The sequence below is a fragment of the Cryptotermes secundus genome, unplaced genomic scaffold (assembly GCF_002891405.2).
Source record: "Cryptotermes secundus unplaced genomic scaffold, Csec_1.0 scaffold369, whole genome shotgun sequence".
NCBI classification, from domain to species: Eukaryota; Metazoa; Arthropoda; class Insecta; order Blattodea; family Kalotermitidae; genus Cryptotermes; species Cryptotermes secundus.
Genome location: NW_019725844.1, coordinates 342,616 through 364,446, shown reverse-complemented (window position 1 = coordinate 364,446; position 21,831 = coordinate 342,616). Strand labels below are relative to the sequence as shown.

General features: G+C 40.6%; 2 protein-coding genes across 3 annotated transcripts in view; one reads left to right on the top strand and one right to left on the bottom strand.

The window, feature by feature from the left end:
* LOC111863684 (syntaxin-8) overlaps nucleotides 1-9,467 on the bottom strand; it is a 12,099-nt gene extending 2,632 nt beyond the window's left edge. Inside the window, exons 1-5 of one of the 2 annotated variants that reach the window (XM_023850213.2) lie at nucleotides 9,383-9,467; nucleotides 8,863-9,057; nucleotides 8,266-8,528; nucleotides 2,972-3,064; nucleotides 1,291-1,392 (exon numbers count right to left, since the gene is read on the bottom strand). In XM_023850213.2, the coding sequence (XP_023705981.1) occupies nucleotides 1,291-1,392; nucleotides 2,972-3,064; nucleotides 8,266-8,528; nucleotides 8,863-9,057; nucleotides 9,383-9,414 (685 nt within the window). In that variant the 5' untranslated portion in view covers nucleotides 9,415-9,467. Of the gene's footprint in view, nucleotides 1-1,290; nucleotides 1,393-2,971; nucleotides 3,065-8,265; nucleotides 8,529-8,862; nucleotides 9,058-9,168; nucleotides 9,317-9,382 lie in introns of those variants that run through there. The other variant, XM_023850214.2, reaches the window with a different exon arrangement.
* A 750-nt stretch (nucleotides 9,468-10,217) lies between these two features.
* LOC111863697 (transmembrane protein 184B) overlaps nucleotides 10,218-21,831 on the top strand; it is a 76,095-nt gene continuing 64,481 nt past the window's right edge. Inside the window, exons 1-2 of the mRNA XM_023850239.2 lie at nucleotides 10,218-10,465; nucleotides 11,052-11,259. Coding sequence (XP_023706007.1) covers nucleotides 11,059-11,259 — 201 coding nt within the window. The 5' untranslated portion in view covers nucleotides 10,218-10,465; nucleotides 11,052-11,058. The remainder of the gene's footprint in view (nucleotides 10,466-11,051; nucleotides 11,260-21,831) is intronic.

The window sequence follows — 21,831 nt, the reverse complement described above, 5'->3', positions numbered from 1 at the left end:
AACTCTTAAAACTCTCAGGAGATACCAATGAACTTAATTAACATGATTGTTTTGTATATCTTTAAACAAACATTCACAGAAATTAACATAAAAATAATGTAAAGTCACTACTCTTTCTACGGATAGTGACAATTGTTTTTCCTGCAGCCACACTTCATACATACATTGAATCATGTATGATTCCTTTTCACTAAATACAAAAACTGGTACAGGACAGTCTGAGAGGAAAGAAGTTAAACATGAACAAAAGAGAATCTCGAATGGCCATAATAATTCTGTACACAACCTCCCTACCCAACACAGAGCCAGAATAGTTCAGTCAGCTAAAGTGACTGTTTATCAGTTGGACAACCATGGTTCAACAGTTGAAAGATGCACACAGTTCTCTCTTCCCCCACATACAGACCAACTGTTGCATTCAATCTACCTTCAATAACAACTAGGGGCTCTTTTCCCAGGGCTGCCATGGCCAAAACACGAAGCTAACCACTTACCTCCATCCAGAACCAAGGACAGAAATGAGATTTGAGGGTCACAGCAGTGAATATTAAGATTACAGTCTTCTGAGATGTGACACCATGCAGTTTTATAGAAAAGTACCAATGCTTCAAAGGAATCTGCTGCCTCCATGTTGAGAGAAGATGGTCATTGGTATCTAATTATGAAACTAAAATGTCTTTAAGTACCAGAAGACAGTACTCTCAAGGTTAATAATATGTGGCAATTTGCCTCTAAACGCCTATATGCCTTAATGACAAAATGCTTAGGCAGAGGGGCAACTGTTATGATTTAAGTGTTAAGAAAACACTTGATATAAATCTCCAGTCCAAATTTTAAGCACATTTTACTGTAAGTGCTTCATAGTGAGAATAAATCCTTCTATGCAAGTGCTATCAGCTAGGCATATAATGGTCCAGCCCACTGATACCAATGAAAGATATGCTACAAGAAAATGGAATAACTAGACAACAACTAGAGGAACAACTGTCATCTGATGAAAATATTCCGTACGCCTAAATAACAAAACTTACAAAGTGTCTTATCCTTCCTGTCCAGCACTGTGACCTGTCTTGTTTCATTACGTACTCTGCTATCTGTCCGGTCCATATGCTCGGCCAAATCATCAATTATTTCTGAAACATAAAATTCCTGAAACTTACTCTCTGGTGCATTATAACCTGAAAGATATAACTGCAATAAAAAGCATATCCTGAACCAGATGAATTCAATCACCACTGCCTTATGGTATGGGGCCCTCACCCATANATACGCCTAAATAACAAAACTTACAAAGTGTCTTATCCTTCCTGTCCAGCACTGTGACCTGTCTTGTTTCATTACGCACTCTGCTATCTGTCCGGTCCATATGCTCAGCCAAATCATCAATTATTTCTGAAACATATAATTCCTGAAACTTACTCTCTGGTAGATTATAACCTGAAAGTTATAACCGCAATAAAATGCATATCCTGAACCAGACGAATTCAATCACCACTGCCTTATGGTATGGGGCCCTCACCCAACGTACCACAGCTCTGAACATTCTCCTCAGCACTTCATTTTCAGATCTTCCAATTTCTGCTCCTCTGTGAGAAAATGAGACTTAAAAACTGTAATCATGCAAATCAACAGATGAGAAAGTACCAATAAACACAGTATGTTCATCAGTACTGTGAACAGATGATAAATCTGTAAGAATTCACATTCCATGTCTGATGAATAGTCTACTTACAATTTTACCAGCCAAAACAAAGATTTTGGGACATGGTGATTTAGGGACATACTGTGTCTAAGATGTCTCTGATAGCGGCCTCCACAGTCTAGGGATAACGTTCCCACCTCATGACTCAAGGTACGCCGGTTCAAACCCGGCGGACGTCGTGGAATTTTTAAGGGCGGAAAAATTCAGGGAACTAGTCCTCCGGGAGGGACTTTAAGCCGTGGGTCCCGTGTCATAGCTTTACGGCACGTAAAAGAATCTGTCTCCAAAGGAGGCCACTGAGCTAAATTAAGGACATTTCCCGCCCAACAGTAGTCTCTAACGCCTCTGGTAGATGGGGGAAGCATCGAGATACCTCTGAGCCAGTAGAGGCCGACCTCGCTGGCTGAGTAGGGACTGATGTTAAGCACCAGTACCGGTAGGGTACAGAGGCTGGTAGCTTATAGGGGGACGCACAACAGATCAAACTGGTCGCGGTGCATGGGGAAACCCACCCCCTCCAACAACAACAACAACAACATGTCTCTGATGCCACATCACCACCAGATAAGTGACACAGATCTTTACATCACTATCATGAACTTACTAAATTCTAGTTTCAGCATACAATGATTACCAAAATCACTGCTCCAGAGATTGTGTTGTATCCAGGACAATCCTTTTGTAAAGTTGCCTACTCAAGGCACAGTCTCAGAGATGTTTTGGAGAGGCAAAAATACATCAGATTTATGTGTAAAGGATCGTAGGTTTGAGACCAGACAAGCTCAGTATATTCAGTCCCTGACTAACATGACAGATGCATTCTTGAAAAATTCCATGTAAGGTAAAATTTTATTAGCTGGATATGAATGTCTCATAAGAAATATTATAATGTAATGCGAAGATGAAGCCAAGGAAAAATCGCACTAAACTAAAAAACCAGTCATATCAGTCAACAACCAGTTCTACTTTAAAATTATGTTAAATGACATTCATGTTGGCAGAACTCATGTTATTCAAGAACCAGGCATACAGATTTTCCTGCATTACCTTCCTTTCCTTTACTTTTGAGAAGACAAAAATTTTAGTATTACAAGGAATACCGGAACCTGAATGATATAAAGCTCATGTCAAGGTGCAAGTCCCCACTGACAGCCACTGTCCCCATTACCTACTACCAGAGGTAGTAAAGCCCTACTCATCACTGCTAAGAGAGCCAGAAGCCAAGGCTGACAAGACAAAGTATAAGCATTGCCGTCAACAATATCTTACCATTTTGTAAGTCAACTTCATTTCCTATTGTTTCAGCAATTTCCTTCTGTCTTGAAATCACGTTTGAGAGAGCTTCCAATCCTTGCTCTTGATCTGAAATGTAAGTATTGCAACATTAAAACTACTGAAGAATACTGTCTTCCAGACTGTATTACCATGCAGCCTGGAGACAGTCTGATATTTCTGCGGAACATACTGCATCAATATTCAGAATCAAAGAATAAGCCAAACCAAAGAAACCAGAAGCAGGCAGCAGGCTCTGTTCATTCATTGCCTAGCTTATTCTTAGACCCTGAAGAGGGAAATAATGTGTTCCTCTGAGACACTGCACTCTCTCCTAACTACATAGTGTTACAACCCAGAAGACTGGATTCTCATAGTCACTGTCATAAGAACCTCAAAACACAAATATAAATATTTCCTGAAACTATTGTTCTGGACCTTGTTCATTATCCCCCACCCCCTCCAATGGAAATACTGTCTTCATACAAACATACATACATACATACATACATACATCACATTCCGTAGATCCAAAGTAATTCAGAATGACTGCAGGAGGTGGAACAAGTCATACAGATACAAAAGGAAACCTACTCAGTACAGCTACTCTTAAAGTAGATTTTCTTTTGTATGCTGTCTACCTGATAATGAAAATAGAGTCAATTTTTAAAATGGAATAGCTTTAATAAATCTAGAGGACTGACAAAGTCCAAGTGATAGTTTTAATGAATGTGTCACATAAAAAAGACGTGGTTTTAGTCTGCAAACAAACTATACCGACGAAGCAACCGCTGCTTGTAAGCTAAGTTAGTGCCAATTTTAGTAGACAGAGGGTGCTGCGTGGTCAGCGCAACGAATCCCCACAGCCATTAATTTCGGTTTTCTAGACCAGAACCACTATTTCCTTCAAATAGCTCCTCAATTATCCTCACGAGGCTGAGTGGACCCCGTTCCAGAGCCAGTACTTCTCAGAAAATCTGGTAGAGCTGGGAATCGAACCCAGACCTCTGGATCTGTAGCCAGGAACTCTGACCACTAGACCACAGAGGTGGTCTGAATGTCTCACATCACTGTCAAAAACCTCTCAACTTAATTAAAAATACTGTATAAAGTTGACTGGCCTAATACTAAATGCAAAGAAAACCAGATTATGTCCAAGATTCATCACCATAATGCAGGATAAAACTGCAACATATGGACAATTAATACTGTACACCCTAAAAGATGTCGAATCATTAAAATATTTATGAAGGATAATAACAAATCAAAATTATGTTCGTAAAAATGTAAGGGACTGAACTTAATAGAGGCTGTAACTAACTTAGGCCTCGCAGATATATCTCAACTGTGAAACATTTTCAAAACATCTGTTTCCTATTTTATGTCATGATTTTGCCATGCATTTTGGTGCTGAGACAGCAACATATACTTAGTTTTCTCTGTGTTTACTTCTAGACCAACCTCCTTACTTGCATCAATTAAAGTTTGTGTTTTTCTTTATGGTATCTATATTATCACCCAGTAGATTCACATCATCAGCATAGACCAACAGCTGATGTGTCCCGTTCAATTCCAGTCCCACCTGGTTTTCCTGGGCCTTCATAATGACATATTCTAAAGCAAAGTTGAAAAGGAGTGGCAATAAAGCATCTCCTTGTTTTAGACAATTCTGGATAGGAAATTTATCAGACAAATGTTTACCTATATAGACTTTACTACACGTTTCATTTAAACATATTTTAATCAGCCTAACCAGTTTTATGGGTATCCCAAACTCTATTAGAATATTGTACAATACTTCCCTCCTAAATGAATCATATGCTTTCTTAAAGTCTACAAATAGAATTTGATTTGTTTCATTCTGGTCCATCACACTAACAATTACAAAGACAAAACTAACACTGTCCAGTGTGACTATTTAAGTCTATTTAAGTCTCTTAAGACTATTTTCACTTGAAAACTCATCACCCTTACATGTTTCAATCCTTACGGATCATCCTCGGAGGTCATCAATCCTTTTTCTGGAAACTACTATTACAATAGGTGTTAAATTATATACATACACATATAATGTCTGAAATACACAATGTTCAACCCTTCTGCTGCTGTGACTGTGAAGGGTTGAACATTGTGTACATTGTATATTTCAGACATTATATGTGTATGTACATAATTTAACACCTATTGCAATAGTAGTTTCTGAAAAAAGTACGAGTATTAATGACCTCTGAGGATGATCAGTAGGGATCAAAACATGTAAGGGTGATGTGTTTTCAAGTGATAAAACTTAAATAGTCACACTGGACAGTGTTGTTTTTGTCTTTCAACAAATAGCTATGTACTGTCTCATTGTACTCCCATTTCTTCTCCAATATCTGATGAATGCAAAAGATCTGATCTGTAGTTGATCTGTTTTGTTGAAAACCCCACACTGATCATCCCCAATAATTTCATCAATGTATGGACTTAACCTTGAGAGAAGAATATTGGATAGAATTTTGTATGAAGTTGATAGCAGTGATATCACCCTGTAATTACTGCAGTCACTTTTATCACCCTTCTTGTGAACTGGTACAATAATGGACTCCTTCCACTGATCAGGTAATTTTTCTTTATGCCAAACAGAATCAATTAGCTTATGGATCTTAGAACATAATATTTTGCCTCCTGCTTGAATTCGCATAGTGGGGGGTGGAGTCCAGTTGGGTCCACTTGGCACGTCAGCCACTTATCAGCCTACTGTACCTGCCCCAGGTGATTATGAGGATGGAGAATTTGGTGGAATGAAGATTGGCAGGGGAAACCAAAGTACTTGGAGAAAACCTGCCCCAGTGCCACTTTGTCCACCACAAATCCAACTTGACCAGACACGGGCTCGAACCCAGACTGCCGAGGTGGGAAGCCAGCAACTAACAGCTTGAGCTATGGCGCAGCCACTCCTGCCTGAATAAGTTCTGCTGGAATTTGATCACTACCTGGCGATTTATACCTTTTCAATTTTGCAATAGCACTTTCAACCTCAAAAGGTCTAGGATCAGGTACTAACGGTTCAGCTGTATGGATTTCCATCTGCCTAATATCACTGACCCTATGTACATTCAATGACTGAGAGAAGTAGTTCCTCCACCTATTCAAAATGCTGTGGGAATCTGCAAGCATGTAACCATTCTCATCCTTCACTAATTTACTGCTGGGTTGGTAACCCTTCTTAAATTCCTCTATACAAGCCTCTTAAGGTTCTTGTTATTACTGTACGTTGCAAGGTCATCAATTTTGTCTCTCTATTCCTGAAATGCCTGCTGGTTTCACATCTCATATTGTTCAGATTATTCCAATTTAACTCGCTTGGATCCTGAAACCATTGCAATTTGGATTGTTTCTTTGGTTTAATAATTTTGAGCATCTTTCATCACACCATCAGAAATTTTGATATTCTCTCTAATAGTTTCCCAAGCTTTATTAACATCCACCTCAGTGTCCAAATTTTTCCAAAGCCACGAACCTATTTGAGATTTCAACACAATATTGCTACAGTAAAACTTGGTTATAGCAACATCGGTTTCTGCGACACCTTGTCTATTACGTCAAATATTCAATGGTACGAACTAATTCCTCATAAAGCAACTGTTTTTATACCTTGCTTAGTACGACATGAACAAATGCATCAACCTCGTATGTAACGTCATTTTCATTCCTGAATTTCTCTGATATGGACATTGAACGTAATTTAGAAAGTGTGTATTGGGCAAGTAACAGGAAACAGATGAAGATAACTGATTACTGTACTCGTATCTAGGTACAGTAAGGCACAACAATTGATGTAATCTACTGTAATTTGGTGAGTAGGCCTACCTTTAATATACAGTATTAGTGCGGTGTGTATTGTCAGTGAAAAGTGCTGTAATATGTCTTTGATATTACACATTTGGGCAATTCCACGTTAATGTTACGTTAGTCTGTACTTAACTACGTATTTCACTAAAAAATGCAACATTTTAACTCGGTTTTTGGTAGATTCTTACGTGACTAATATACGGCTACTGTGGAAGTGCCCATTTCGGTTACGACGACATTCGTTTATAACGACACTATTTTTAGGTCCCTTTGATGACGTTATAACCAAGTTCTACTGTATTTACTCTTTACCTCATGTAATTTCTCGAGATTTAACCTATCCATATGAACTCTGTGTGTTGTTCGTTTGCTCAATGCCAGTTGTTTCCTAACCTTTGCCACCACCATGTAGTGGTCAGTATCACAATCTGCTGCCCTGAATGATCGGACATCAAGCATACTTGAGTGCAGTCTCCTGGCTATCAAAATATGGTCTATTTGATTGTGTTTCTTCCCATCAGGAGATGTCCAAGTAAATTTATGGATGTTATCATGTGGAACATTGTACTTTTGACAAAGATTTTTTGATGTGACAAAGTTTACTACTCTAACTCCATTATCATTAATTATTTCCTGCAGACTCTCATTCCCAGTCGGTGGTTTGAAAATGTGTTCCTTCCCTACTTTGGCATTGAAATATCCTAACAAAATATTCATAGGGTACTTTGGGAACTTATCAGATACATGTTCTAGTTCTTCATAGAATCTATCCTTTATGTCATCAATTTTATCTTCTGTTGGGGCGTGAACATTCATAACAATGATATCACACCAGCGACCTTCTAGTATTATATATGATATCCTATCACTAACGAACTCTACCCTCTTAACTGCAGATATGTGCAAAAAAACCTGTACCTAATTCATGATTTTCATTCCTCTTTCCATAGAAAAATGTACAGTCTCCTGCTGGTCCAATGCCACCTCCATCCATCTGACCTCCTGTACTCCCGCTAAATCTAACTCATATTTTAAGATTTCTTCTGCTACTGCCCTGAGCAAACCTGCCCTATACAAACTTCGAACATTCCAAGTGCCAAATCTCATATCCATTTTCTTTAGCTTAGGGCATTTATCCAGAAGATCTGTCCAGGTCTGAGACTTTGTGTTCATTTTCATAACTTGATTATTTTTTACAGTGAGGAGTTGTTAGCCCCACATCCAACTCCCAAGCTGGAGGACCACCCCTTGTTGGCTGTCCACGACTGCTTATTCAATATATTCACAGCTTCCCTCCATACCTGGAGGGCATCTCCTCCATCTGCAACCTGAGGACGCACCATGCCATGGTGACAAGGGACCCACCTAACAACTTTTTATACATTACACAAAATAAACACCTACATCATGAACAAACAAATGGAAACATTCAAATTTAAATATAAGACAAAATGAACCTTGAATCATTCTTTTCTGCTGCTGCTGAAGATCTGCAATGCTCATGTGCTGAGTCTGGTAAGCTCCAGCTTCCTCACTGTCATCATCCAGGCCCCAACCTGTTGTTCCCGTATCTGCAAATACTGTACCACTCTTCTGTAACAGCTTGGATCTGCCTGCATCATAAGCTGTGTCCCTGTCACTGAATAACTGCTGAAGCTGAATCTCTATGCTCTGCAGCAGTTCCACTTGTCGAGATCGTCTTTCTGCTTCTCGAAATGTGCTAACACACTGCTAAGGATGAATGTAAGCAATTGTGTTTAGCATTTACATACACCTGTCTCTCATTTCAGTGTCATAAGGAGCATCGACATCCTGCCTGCAGCCATGGTAGAAACTGGCATACAGTACCAGTGACCTGTGCACACAGTTTTCCTAACTCGAGCCACCATGACAACATGATTCAACATTTTGACAGTCAAGTTTGAAACAATAATTTGGATGAAAAAGTCAATTAAAAAATTCAAGGTACTGAAGAAAGTGAGATGGTTTGTCATCCATCTAACTATTTTTTATAACAAAACATTAACTGAATCTAATTAATATCATAAGGATACATAGAATGAGTTACAGAAGCTTCTGAAAGCTTATCTTTCAGTTGCTGCACTTCTGATGAATACTGCTTCATCCGTAATCGAATAGCAGATGATAGGCGAGCATATTCTTGAGAAGTCTTTTGTTCTGCGCTACGGACAGTAAGCTGTTCCATAATTTCTCGGGAGAGTTTTTCACATGCTTCATGTTCTGTCAACCTACACAAACATAAATGCACATTATTTCAACAACTTGTCAGATCAAGAGAGTACATGATTCTGGGCATTTCCATACTGATTTTACTACTATAAACAGAACAACTCACGTACCTTATACTGGACGTCTTTAAAATGTTCACATACGATTATACCCTAACCTATTCATCTCAAATGTTATCAAATTATTCGCCTCATCCTCTGACGGGGTTTAAACCAGTTCTATAAACAACAGAATTGTAAGATTTGAGGTTCTCACGGCGGTGACTATGAACAACAACATTCAACAAAGTTTCCTCTATTTCTCACGCAGTGGGAAATTACTTACCATGGATCTGAATCCACATATACAAGCGCCATATTTGCTTATGTCCGTGAGCAGGAGCAGGAGCTAGCAGGACGCAGGTAACAAGTGGGAAGAGAATAGTGGTAACGGTTATAACATGCGCCGTTGTTGTTTTTATTGTAACTCTCTTACCGATTGTGCTCTCAAGGCTGGAAGTTTCTCACGACAAATAGAGATGGTAGTAGTAATGCATGAAATGAAAATAATTTAGATTTGTTGCTCAATTAACTTAGGTATGTTCGTCCGACATAATTCACGATTGTATTTCTTAATTTCATGCCTTTACTTTCTGCAATAGAAGATATTAGGGGCGAGGGCGCACCAAGGAGACTGCCAACCGCAAGGCGACCGTAATTTCCGAGTGAAGCACGCGTGAACTCATGTTACTGATTGGAGCAGCGCAAATTGAGGAAACTGCGTTGCCATTTCTTCAATTTGCGCTGCTCCATTCAGTAACATGCGTTCAACTCAGGCTGATATGAATCCTCGGAAATTGCGGCCGCGTTGCAATTTGCAGTTTCCTTGGTGTGCCCTCGCCCTTGATTTCGGGCAGCATCGCAGTTTCCTCAATTTGCGCTGCACCATTCAATAACATGTGTTCAACTCAGGCTGATAACAATTCCTCGGAAATTGCGGTTGCGTTGCTTTTTCCAGTTTCCTTGATGGGTCCTCGCCCAAACATTGGCTAGCATAGCGTAGTTCGTGAGTTAGTTCCATTTGCTACAAGTCCCGACGAATATGTATACGAGGATTTCGTATGTGCATCGTGGCATTTGTTAATTTTATGAACGTGGTACTCGTACTGTCGCGCAAGCGCAGAACAAGTGAGATAAGATGGTGATAGTTTGTGTAGTGTATGCTGGAAGTCAGTAGTGTTGAAGTGAGAGTAGCGATCTTTGCAGTGGAGGTTGAAAGCAAGCAGTTTTCAAAATGTTAATTAAGCGTTTATTTCTTACTTGAGTGAAACCGAGTATCAAAATCAGGCTTGTTGGTGTTAAAATTAATTAAGTGTAAAAGTACCATTTGTTTGGATATCAGCAAGTAGCCAGGTTACTTTGTATTTAGGTAAGTGGTATGGCTTTACAGGAGAATGGTTAGTGTCAAACCTGTAAGGAGTTTCGTTCGTATGATGACGTGTGATTTCTTTTTTAATGGAGTGTGATGATACAAAACCTAGTCGGACCACTTCACCAGTTAAATGACGGTCGTTAAGTACAATATGTTGCTTTTCAGCTTGCGTTCCTGAAGTAGGTTTATGCGATCTGCATGCAGTCTGTGTGTCTGTGAACCCCCCCAATTAACTTTTGAATGCCCAAACCAATATTTATGGAACTTTGTATGTATATCATGGCACCGGAGCGCATCTCGGACGTATGGCCTAAACCCCTCCCATCAGTTTGTGTGTCTGTACGTGTATCCCTCCTATCATTGCTAAGCAAAGGCTCGGTAAAGTATCTCTCTCCTTTCGTTACTAGGCAACGGGTCAGTAAAAAATGTTACCACGCAACGAGTATGTAACAATAGAATTGTTAGACACATTTTGTGTGCGGTCAGTGTCATCAAACGAAAGTCGGCGATTTGTTCATAAAGAATGGTTTGTGGTCTGGTAAAACCACCTCCTAATAATTTTCTGTTATTGATGTTATTTCAGAATAGCAATGGGCAGTTCAAGTACTAACAATTCTACAGTTACCACTGTACTGAATGCTGCAACGATTAGTGGAACTGTTTCTACTACTGCTGACCAAACAATTTTGCCTACGTCTGTAGAAGCTACGCCAATGTTTCTGGAGACTAAGGCGGCCCAGGGTATTGCAGGAGCTTTTGTCTGGATTGCTCTCTTCCTGACTTGTCACCAGGTCTGTTATGATTAATTTACTTCTTGAGAGTTGGGGACTAAAGAATCAGGTTTGGGTCCACTGAAAACTGGATAAACTTACCAAGAGTAACAAGGAGAATGGAGATGGAAGAAATAAATGTTCGCATATCCTGAAGTGACACATTTCGCTTCACTGAACCTGATTTTTCAGTTCAGCCATATATTCATCTCTGCACCGTTGTACTTCAGAGTCAAGTAGAATGATTTGTGGAATGGAAAATGTTCTTATTCAGTAAGTTAGCTGCATATTTCAAAACACTGATGCTTTGCGCTTCCCATCTGCTGGTGCACTACCTGCTGCAAGTGCATGTGAATTTTGATGATGAATCAGTATGCCTGGTGCATGATAACATTCAGAATGAAGTTGTTACAATTCACAGATCACAGGAGGTATTGAAAATGTCATCCTCTCCACACATAGATATTTTTTGGAATTAATTCCATTAAATCAATTAATTAATTTAATGTTAATGCAGGGATAATATCCTAAAGGAGGTCACCGTAGTTTTCTTCCCATCCTAAAACAATTATGGAGGCAGTGTTATCACCTGCAAGGAGCAGGAGAGTGTATTTGAGAAATTATCGGTGTAGGTTATTTTCTGTTGGGAAGGGAGTTGGTAGTGGTCTCCTGTTAAGACAAGTGGGGTTATATGTTCAGTCCATCTATGTCTTCCAGATGGAATTCTCTTTCCAGAAAAATGAAGTTGCAAGAATGGCAGGCAGTAGTATTTATACAGAGATCTTATGGAAATAGTTATATAAGTCCAGTTTCAAGAATTAATAAATAAATAATAAATTAATTTATTATTTAAAAATTATGTTTGAACTGCCAGCATTGACAGCTTTGCTGGTATTGATTTGTGACCTATAGTAAAGTTGAAATGTCACTTAGAATTATTAGGCACTAGTAAGCAGTTTAGTCTGAAAGTACAGGCCAAAACAATTAAGCAGACATTCATGTCTAGTCAACAGAATAGAATCACAAAATTGTAATATAAGAATGGTTTTAAAAACAGGCAAAATTAAAATAACCTGGAATGATGATAAGCAATCAAAATTACATTCACAAAGAAATACCAGATCAAATTTAGGGACTGCTTGCTACCATTCATTTCAAAATATTTTGTCTTCCCATTCCATATTAAAAAGAAATGTGGAGAATAAAGTGTATGAAACTGTAATTTTGTCTTTGTTTTTTGTTGATGTGAAACTTGGTCTCTTACCGTTTGAGAACAGGGTGCTGATGGGAATGTCTGGATAAGAGGGGTAAAGTAACAGAAGAATGAAGGACACTGCATAATGAAGAGCTCCATAATTATTAGTGTCTCCAAATATTAGGGTGATGAAATGAAGGCTATGAATTGGGTGGATCATGTAGTAAGCATGACAACTGAAGATATTAAGATGCATATAAATTTTTAGTCAGTCTGAAGGAAAGAGACCTCGTGAGAGACCTAAACATTGATGGGGATATGCTATTAATGAAACTGAAGTAAGGTGTGAGGATCTTGAATGGATTTAACTGGCTCAGGGCAGGGTCCATTGGTGGGATTGTGTTGCCCAAAAGGCAGGAACATTTCTTCAGTTCCCAAGTGACCATTCTTTTTTTAAATTCGCATAGTGGGGGTTGTAGTCCAGTTGGGTTCACTTGGCACATCGGCCACTGATTGGCCTATTGTACCTGCCCCGGATGATTATGATGATGGAGAATTTTGTGGAATGAAGATTGACAGGGGAAACCGAAGTACTCGGAGAAAACCTGCCCCAGCGCCACTTTGTCCACCACAAATCCCACTTGACCAGACTCGGCCTCGAACCCGGGCCGCCGCGGTGGGAAGCCAGCGACTAACCGCTTGAGTTATGGCGCGGCCTTTAAGTGACCATTAGTTTCTGAAGAATGACTATGCCTTATGGAGTCAGTTTCTTTCTTAGTATCACCGACACGGTGATGACAGGAACGAGCACAGTCCATGTTATTGTGAAGTATGGCAGAAGGTTGCTTACATCAGGCCAAATTCGAGTTTTGCCTTTTTAGAAGTAGGTCTTTTGAACTGAGGGTAATTATGATGTTATAAGTTTGTGACAGAGGTATGTTACTGAACTCGTAAATATACCGGACATCTCAACCATCTCATTTTAGCCAAACACAATGTTGCGGAGTCAGTCTCCACTTCCGTTATCAGGTAACGATATGGAGCTTATTCTTTTGGGCCCATTAGATGGAGCTGATGCCTTTCCGTGGGAATATTTTAACCCAAAATGAGATAATGGGTGTTTCTGCAACTGTGAAACTGCCACACTGCAATCCCAAGCAAGTATTGTGCTTCTGCTGCTGTTTCTCACGCCACAGAAAAAGAGAGAGATATGATGACCCACTTTTAACCCCAAGAGACCCCCACCTCACCATACGCCGCTCTTTGGTGCAGGAGTTATATTACCTCCAGTAGCTGTTCCTGTAAATGTCCTCATGAATCTTCTCTGTATTTTTTAATTGTAGACATTTGTTTATACGACGTGATAGACACTTAATGTATCTGCCAAAGCTACAGAGATCAAAATGGCGATTCCGATTTATGATAGCGGATTTTCATTATCCCCCCCCCCAGGACATTTCAATGAACTCTTGCTGTTACATACCTGTATAATATGCTCGTAAATATACGTGGGTTGGTTACACTGGCATCGTGATCTAAGGCGCTTACTGGTTTCTATCGTTGGTAGGAATTTCACTCGAGGTATGGATGTATATCTGCGGTTATTCTATGTTTGCGTTTTCTGTGCCACTCGAGACCTGGGGATGTGCGGAACAGCCCATCCAGGGAATCCTGCAAACCCTGTGTATTATTCCTGTTTCAGATATTCTGAACTGGAAGAGGTTTTTCCCCCTCCCGTTGGGGTGGTGTGAGGCTGAGTCCACTTAATACGTCGGCCACTAACTGGCCTATTGTACCAGCCCCAGATAATGATGATGATGAGTGTGGAGCAGTCGGTGGAATGAGAATTTGCAGGGGAAACCGAAGTATTCGGAGAAGACCTGCCCCGACGCCACTTTGTTCACTACAAATCACACATGAAAACCAAGATTAACGGCCGTGGGGATCCGTTGCGCTGACCACGTGACCTCTATCCGCAAAAGTTCGCACTGACTTCGCCGACAAGCGGCGGTCACTCGGTCGGTATAGTTCGCTTGCGGACTACAGACCACGGATTTGTTTTTTGAAACAGAAAGACGAAGGCAATCGTGGAAATTAACCCAGGCGTCTTCCCCGATGGACACTGTGCTGTTTAACAGCTGAACACATGACAAGAGCAGTGCGTTCGTAAAGCTCCTAGACTGAACGCCGGAAATGTTTATCAGGTGCTTTTTCCTGTGATTCCGCGTTTAACAAAGCGAACGCCGAGTGAAACGTCTCGGTCCAATGGGAAGCATGCGTTCTTCATGTTCGAAAGCCTTGGATTGAAATAACGGCTCGGAGATCGATGAACTGACTAGTTTTCGTGGTTCTACTCAGTTCCTCCAAGCAAGTACCAATTAGACCACTACTGCATTCGATCTCATGCTTTCCAATTCATTAGTCACAAATCGTTCTTCTATTCGACTTTGTATAATATGAGCTTCTGTAAGTATGTTATTAAGTTGGACAGATAATGAGGCCTGCTGCCCTGAAATGATACTCGAGTCACTATGCGTGGCCTACATACATTAAAAAGCTAAAATAATCCGTTGCCTGTAGTCCGCAAGCGAACTATACCGATCGAGCGACCGCAGCTTGTCGGCGAAGTTAGTACCAACTTTTGCGGGTAGAGGGTGTCACGTGGTCAGCGCAACGGATTACCATGGCCGTTAAGCTCTTGTTTTGTAGCCCGGACCCGCTATTTCCATGAAATAGCTCCTTAGTTATCCTCACGAGGCTGAGTGAACCCCGTTCCAGACCCAGAACTTCTCAGAAAATCTGGTAGCGCCGGGAATCGAACCTGGGACCTCTGGATCTGTAGTCAGGAACTCTGACCACTAGACCACAGAGGCGGTCTGCCTGGCGTACATGTTCGCCTAAGTCTTTCAACCAGACTGCGGGGTATGTAACTGTGGAAACACTCATATCGCATGATTTAATAACGTTAAACTGTCCGATTATCCTTTGTACGACATGAAGCTTGGCGAATGAATTTCGGTAGAGTATGCCAGCGGTGATGTAGAAGTGGGGGTTACCACAACCTTTTCACCGTATAACCATTTGGCACATATTGTAGGATATGGATTCATTTATTTTCTTATTCTGTGCTAAAAATTTTATAGATTTAATAATGCAGTTTAGTCTGAATTGGCACACCCACTCTGAGAACGAAAGTGTAGTGAGTTCTTTTGTTCTCTTACAGAATGAGTATTATCTTCAATGCTTTAGACAGAATCTCTAACTGCCCAGAATTATAGGCCATGTTAATCAGTTTTTATGTTTTCTATTTCATTTGATTCGGTGATACTGATGTCATTAATTAAATTAATTAATTTCCACTTTATTATTAATATCCGCGTTTTTTGGGGGGGGAATTATCAAATTGAATGAAACTACATACATTGCTATCCTTAGGCAAAAGAGCTGTAATATGTCATGAGAGCTTGAAGTTCCATGTACATTTTTTTGTGCCAGAGATCATGACCAGATGCTTTAATGGACAATAAGAAGGCGTACACGAAGAGAGGTCAGAATACCGCTGCAAACAGATATGAATTGAACATTTCTAGAGACAATGCTATTTTCGCTTAGCTGACCAGTGGCGTTCGTAGTATTCCATCTAAGGGTAACGGAGTCCTGTTCGAGTGAGCCATTTGTGAGGGGTTTGTATCAGCGTCCGAGGTCACCATTTTGAAATTTTCGAAAGAGAGGCGCAACACGGATACTAGCATCTCGAAGGGGACTCGCATTTTGGAATTCACAGGAAGCGGTCGTGTTGCCTGTCAGCGCTATTTATACAAATTTTGAAAACATTTTTGTTATATAGCTGACATCTAAAAGGTAAAGCTATCCCAGTAACAGGCCATGGAGGCCCGTAGAGTTGTGAGACGTCGAGGATCCCACATTTTCTAGACAGTCGGCTCACATATGACGGTAAGAATGTCAGCCTTACGCGCCAGCCGCTCTTTACCTCCAAGAAGATTCCTGGTACTCATTTTCTGTTAGAGGCTGAGTCGAACCCAGGACCATAGTGATAGTAGCATAGTGCTTAAACCAATTACGTATTTCTTCTTCCGATTTAAAAATTATAGTTTTGTCATCAAATCATCTTTGAGTACTATTCATGTGAAATATACGTGTAAAATATCTTGTGCGACGAGAAAGTAATGAACTACTGTTCGTAAGTGTTTCGTTGTGGCTTCTATTGTGACTGTTACATATTCCGTCATTCCCGTATAGTATAAGAAGGATCACTTTCTACGTATATTAATTACGAAGCCAAATTACCCATTTCAGTTAATCCAATTTATCCGTAAATTCGACGCCCAAGCAAAATTTTAGGATGTCTGCGCCATCTCCGCGTCACTCTGCGTGACGTCTCCCATATCGTCACAGAGCCACAGATAACCGGACGTTAGGAGGTCGACGTACACTGATGACGTAACGTCCATAAGTAACATTGTTCCTATTGTAATAATATGGTCAAGAACCCGGATCACTGATCAGAGTACGCCATTCGGTCGGTACTCGTTCCAGACTGCTGTTGCGGCCGACCGCGGAACGCAGGCACAGAAAATCACAACGCTGCGCAAGAAAGCTGAAAATGTAAGAAAGTCAACGCTTCACTAATAAGTTACGTATATTTCAGTGGCCGAAACGGTCATTCTTGCCGCCTTGTTGACGCAGTGCGGAGGAAGTACTAAGTCCATGAGAAGAAAGCCAACACCCAGACTGCAAAGAGTATACGTTTCGTGTGTTCGCACCTTTGATTGATTGTTACATTATTTAATTACGCTGTTTCAGCTGCAGAATTTGTATACCTATGGTACAGAATAAAATGAAAAGCTTGAGATCACGGTTGTAAGAAGTTGACAATCTGAGCAAAGTCGTGATTTTGGCGAAACAACATTCCACATTTCGGGGACTCAAAAACTACCGTTTCAGTCCATCCAACAAATACATCACGAAAGAAACGCTCCTGTACTTCGAGTAACAGGAACATCACACTCTCTGTTCTTTCTCCCGTGATTTCGTATAAAAGAAGCTCCTTTGTGGAGGTTTCTTCGTTATAAGGCAGTGTATGGCGACAGTATTATCAGGTACATTACTGGTTTCGTAAAGTTGTCAGTAAAGGTGAACTTCGAAACAATGAGGACTAAAATCACCATACCGAATATCTCTTTGCGCACGTAGTAGAACTTCCGTGATGTTTTCTGCTTAAGGTATGATGTGCCCTTAGAGATGTTTTAGACAAAGTCTGAGGGCGAAAGAACCATGAAATTGAGTATTTATCTTCATATAGTGCAGAGTTTTCAAATCCATGGAGTTTTACCTCCACCCCCCCAAATATTTGTGACGTGGTGCGTGAATACAGGAACAGATAACCTCTTTACCATTTCCGAAAAAAAAGTTCAGTAGCATTTAAAGAAAGGACTATGGAAGAGATAAGAATCAAAGCTCGTAGACTAAAATTGGTATTTTTAAAATTAGGGTGTATGGTTTATTCCCGGGTTGTTAACAATATTAATATGACCTTTGCTTTTCAGTGTAATAATGAAACGAAGCGCGTGCTGAAAGCCAAATAGCTTTGGATTCACATTTGCAGGAGAAATTGTTTACGTTGTGAAAATGTCCATGTCCCTAATTAAAGAAACCGTATTTGTACGTGTTCTTAACCTTTTCTCCAGAGAAAGTCCTTGGTTCCACAGGATTTGAAGTCTGGCAGGGTCTCAGAACCGGGCTGAATGTGGTGGCTGTATCCTTGTACCCACCTGGAATGGAACCCAGGTCGCCCAGATCGTTACCAACCGTTAAACTGGCATAAATAAATGGTTTCTTATTTAAATGCTCAAAGAGTCCATTGGACCATGGCAATTTTGGATTTGAAGCGAACGCATCAGACTGCATGCAGTAAAATAGAATAAGAGACGAAGATATAAAGACAACTGGGAATTTTCTCTTTCTACACAAAAGTAATAGTTAATAGGAGCGTCTTCGAAGAATTGATAAAACCGGTATTCCAAAACAGACTATATGATTTTCGAAGTATACGCCGAAACAAGTACCGATCTGTTTACTTACCTGAGGAACTGGTTTGGATCACAGTGCATCAACAATAATGAAGAGTTGATGGAAGGTGTCAAAACCTGGCAGAGTTCACAGGCGGCAGGCGTCTTTGACACAGGAATACAAGAACTTATTCCACGATACAAATACCTCAATTGCGGCGGTAGTTACGTTGAGAAGTATCATAAGTATGCATGTATTGTGTGTATATAATATTTTTTTTTCGTTGCATATTGTGTTAGTAGCTCACCAGAGATTACTTTCCGAATAGCCCTCGTAATTCTTGAGAACTCATCGACCCCCTGGGAATTCGCGACCCACAGCCTGAGAAACCATGCCTTATGGAAAGGAAAGTGCTTTTTAGAACACAGAGATGCTAGTCTATGTGTCCTCTCTTTCAGCCTTTGAACCATTGTACAGGTCTTAACGAAACTTGGTATGAATCTTAAGCCGTTAGAGCCATCCCAGCTCCGAACTTTTGAATATATTGCAGTGAATAACAACATTGCGGACGCACGAATGTGAAATGTGAGAGTGACATTGTCGCCACGTTGTATCGTTTCCCGATTTGAGAAATAACAATAATGGCGGCAGTGTGACATATTTCTTTAGTTTTGTTGGCGATAGTGAATGCGGCATTGGAGCTAGGCATGCAAATTTCCATAGGGATATATGTAGATAATAAGCATTACCTGTCAGTTCAGTACGATATATTGTTTTTAAGTCAACAGTTACAAACATGGTGACGCGCGAAACTTGGGGGGGGGATATGTCTCCTGCAAGTGTAATGTAGACAAAATCTGTATTTAAGTGACTTTCTGACAAACATAAAATGGACATTAATGCAAATTAGAAACAGATCTGTATCAGCAGGACTGTAAACCTTTGCAGTAGGAAAGCAGGCTTCGTGACTTTTGCTCTGATCTCCCTTGTTTAGATCATGCTCGTTTTGGAGACATGAAGACACGCTGGTTTTATTGGCGAACTTCTCTCTGCTGTCGGCACGTCCAGCCTTTTTGGCTTGCCGCAGTTTCCAGGTCGCAAGCTAGCCTGGGTGTCATTGTGCCCGAACACAGCGCGACATAAGCATTATTCTGCATTTCAAATCACTCTTCTTCATCTGTTTGTCTGAATTGTTTTCAGGGTGACTTCAGAATTTAAGAAGTGTTTTAATTTTTGCGTGATATTAAGTTCAGCATGAATGTGACCATTTCGTATGGTCTTATGTTATATTTTTTCATAAGAATCCTATGGAAACATATTATGTGCAGTTAATATGTATATTAGCGACAGTAATTTTTTATTTTTAACATACATCTCGAAATAATTTTAATAGAAAATTCAGCCGAAAACTTTTCTCCATTGATTCCTGACAGTTTCGGATGGCTACAAAAAATTCGTGGCTGAATACGGGGAGTTTAGTCCTTGGTACCTTCGAATTGTATGGTGATTAGTCAGTACGTGTAATGAATTGGAAGCGATGTGAAAGTAAGCGGCGGTGGCCCAGTTTAAGGCAATATTTCGGCATTTCCCGCGGGAAAGAGGGGGGGCACGAGAAACTTCAATCAAGGGAGCTTATCTGCTGGTCGAGATTCGAACCCGTGACCTTCCGAATGCGAAGGGTTGCTAACAATCAATTAAGAATTAGAATTTCGTGTAAGTATAGCACTGAGCGCGTTGACATAGCAGTAAGGCCCAACATTTGTATTCTGGAAGTCCTGGGATCAAGTCTCGGCCAGGACACAGGCTATCCTCATTCATTTCGTCGTGGTTGTCTTCTGTCCCTTAACGCTGGGATAGTATCTCGATTAGGCCATGGCCGTTTCCTTCTAAATCTTTTCCGAATCATTCCTAATTCATCCTACCATTCCACACTGTGTAGTCTTGATATTGAAATCGTCGTAAAGTAACCGACAAATGTATCCAGAATGGTACATGGAGCACGTTGCCTACTCGTGTAATTCTGTAATTGCCATAAGTAATAGGTTACGCACAGGACTCTGTGTGATATATACACGGGATATATTTCAGTTTGTAGTTACGCCTGACTCCGTGGAGCAGAGAGTTTAAAGTTTATTAATGTGGAGCTTCATAATTTGTACTCCTCGTTAGATATTATCTGTCTGTGGTTGTACAGCCCTTGTGAACCTTCGCTGCTTTTTCAGTTTCTTACTCTATATACAGTCGGTAGGACTCCTTGGACGGGGGATCAGCCCGTCGCAAGGTCGCTACCTACACACAGAGCAACACAAACAGAATAAACGCAAACAGACATCACTGCCTCGAGTGGAATTCGAACCCACGATCCTCGTTCATGCCTTAGACCGCTCGGCCACTGTGATCAGCCCCTTATTAGATATTAGTGTGTTGAAATAAAGGATGAGATGGTCGGGGCTTGTATCACTCAAAATCTGAAAGAGAGAGACAGCTTGGAAGACCTGGACGTACATAGGAGGATCATGATGCTAAATAATAATAATAATAATAATAATAATAATAATAATAATAATAATAATATGGATCTTAAATTGGATAGGAGGATGGAATTGAATTAATGTGGCGTAAGATATGGCCAAGTGCTGGGCTCTTGCGAATACGGTGATGAACTTTCGGGTCACATAACATGCTGAGAATTAAATTAAAATTAAATTCGCTTAGTGGCGGGGTGGATTCCAGCTGGGTCCACTTGGCACGGCGGCCACTGATTGGCCTATTGTACATTACCCGGGTGATTATGATGATGGAGAAATTGGTGGGATGAAGATTGGCAGGGGAAACCGAAGTACTCGGAAAAAACCCGCCCCAGCGCCACTTTGTCATCCCACTTGACCAGACCCGGGATCGAACCCGGGCCGCCGCGGTGGGAAGCCAGCGACTAATCGCTTGAGCTATGGCGCTGCCTTGCTGGGAATTACTTTACTAGCTGAAAGATTATTTAATTATAAGTTGAAGGGTTTTCACGACGGTGATCGTCTATAGTCGTCTGGCTTGTCACACCGTGAAGTTTTGTGGTCGGTACCGATGTTTCGGAGGAACATGTATATTCAGAAATAGGCTTGAGTATCTAGGGAAGACAAAGGAGGATGGATGCTTCTCTGAAATATCCCGTTGACACATTATTCTACTTCCTTCATTGAAAATGAGCCGTGTGCATCTTACAGGGGTCATTTTGACCATTATTTGTCCATTTCTTCCCAGTGGGTAGAATCCGGTACTTGCTTTTTATCGCGTATAGCCATCAGTGTTGACGCGCCTGCAACCATTTCTTGGTATTTTGTCTTTGCATCTTGTGACCAATCACTTTGTAAACG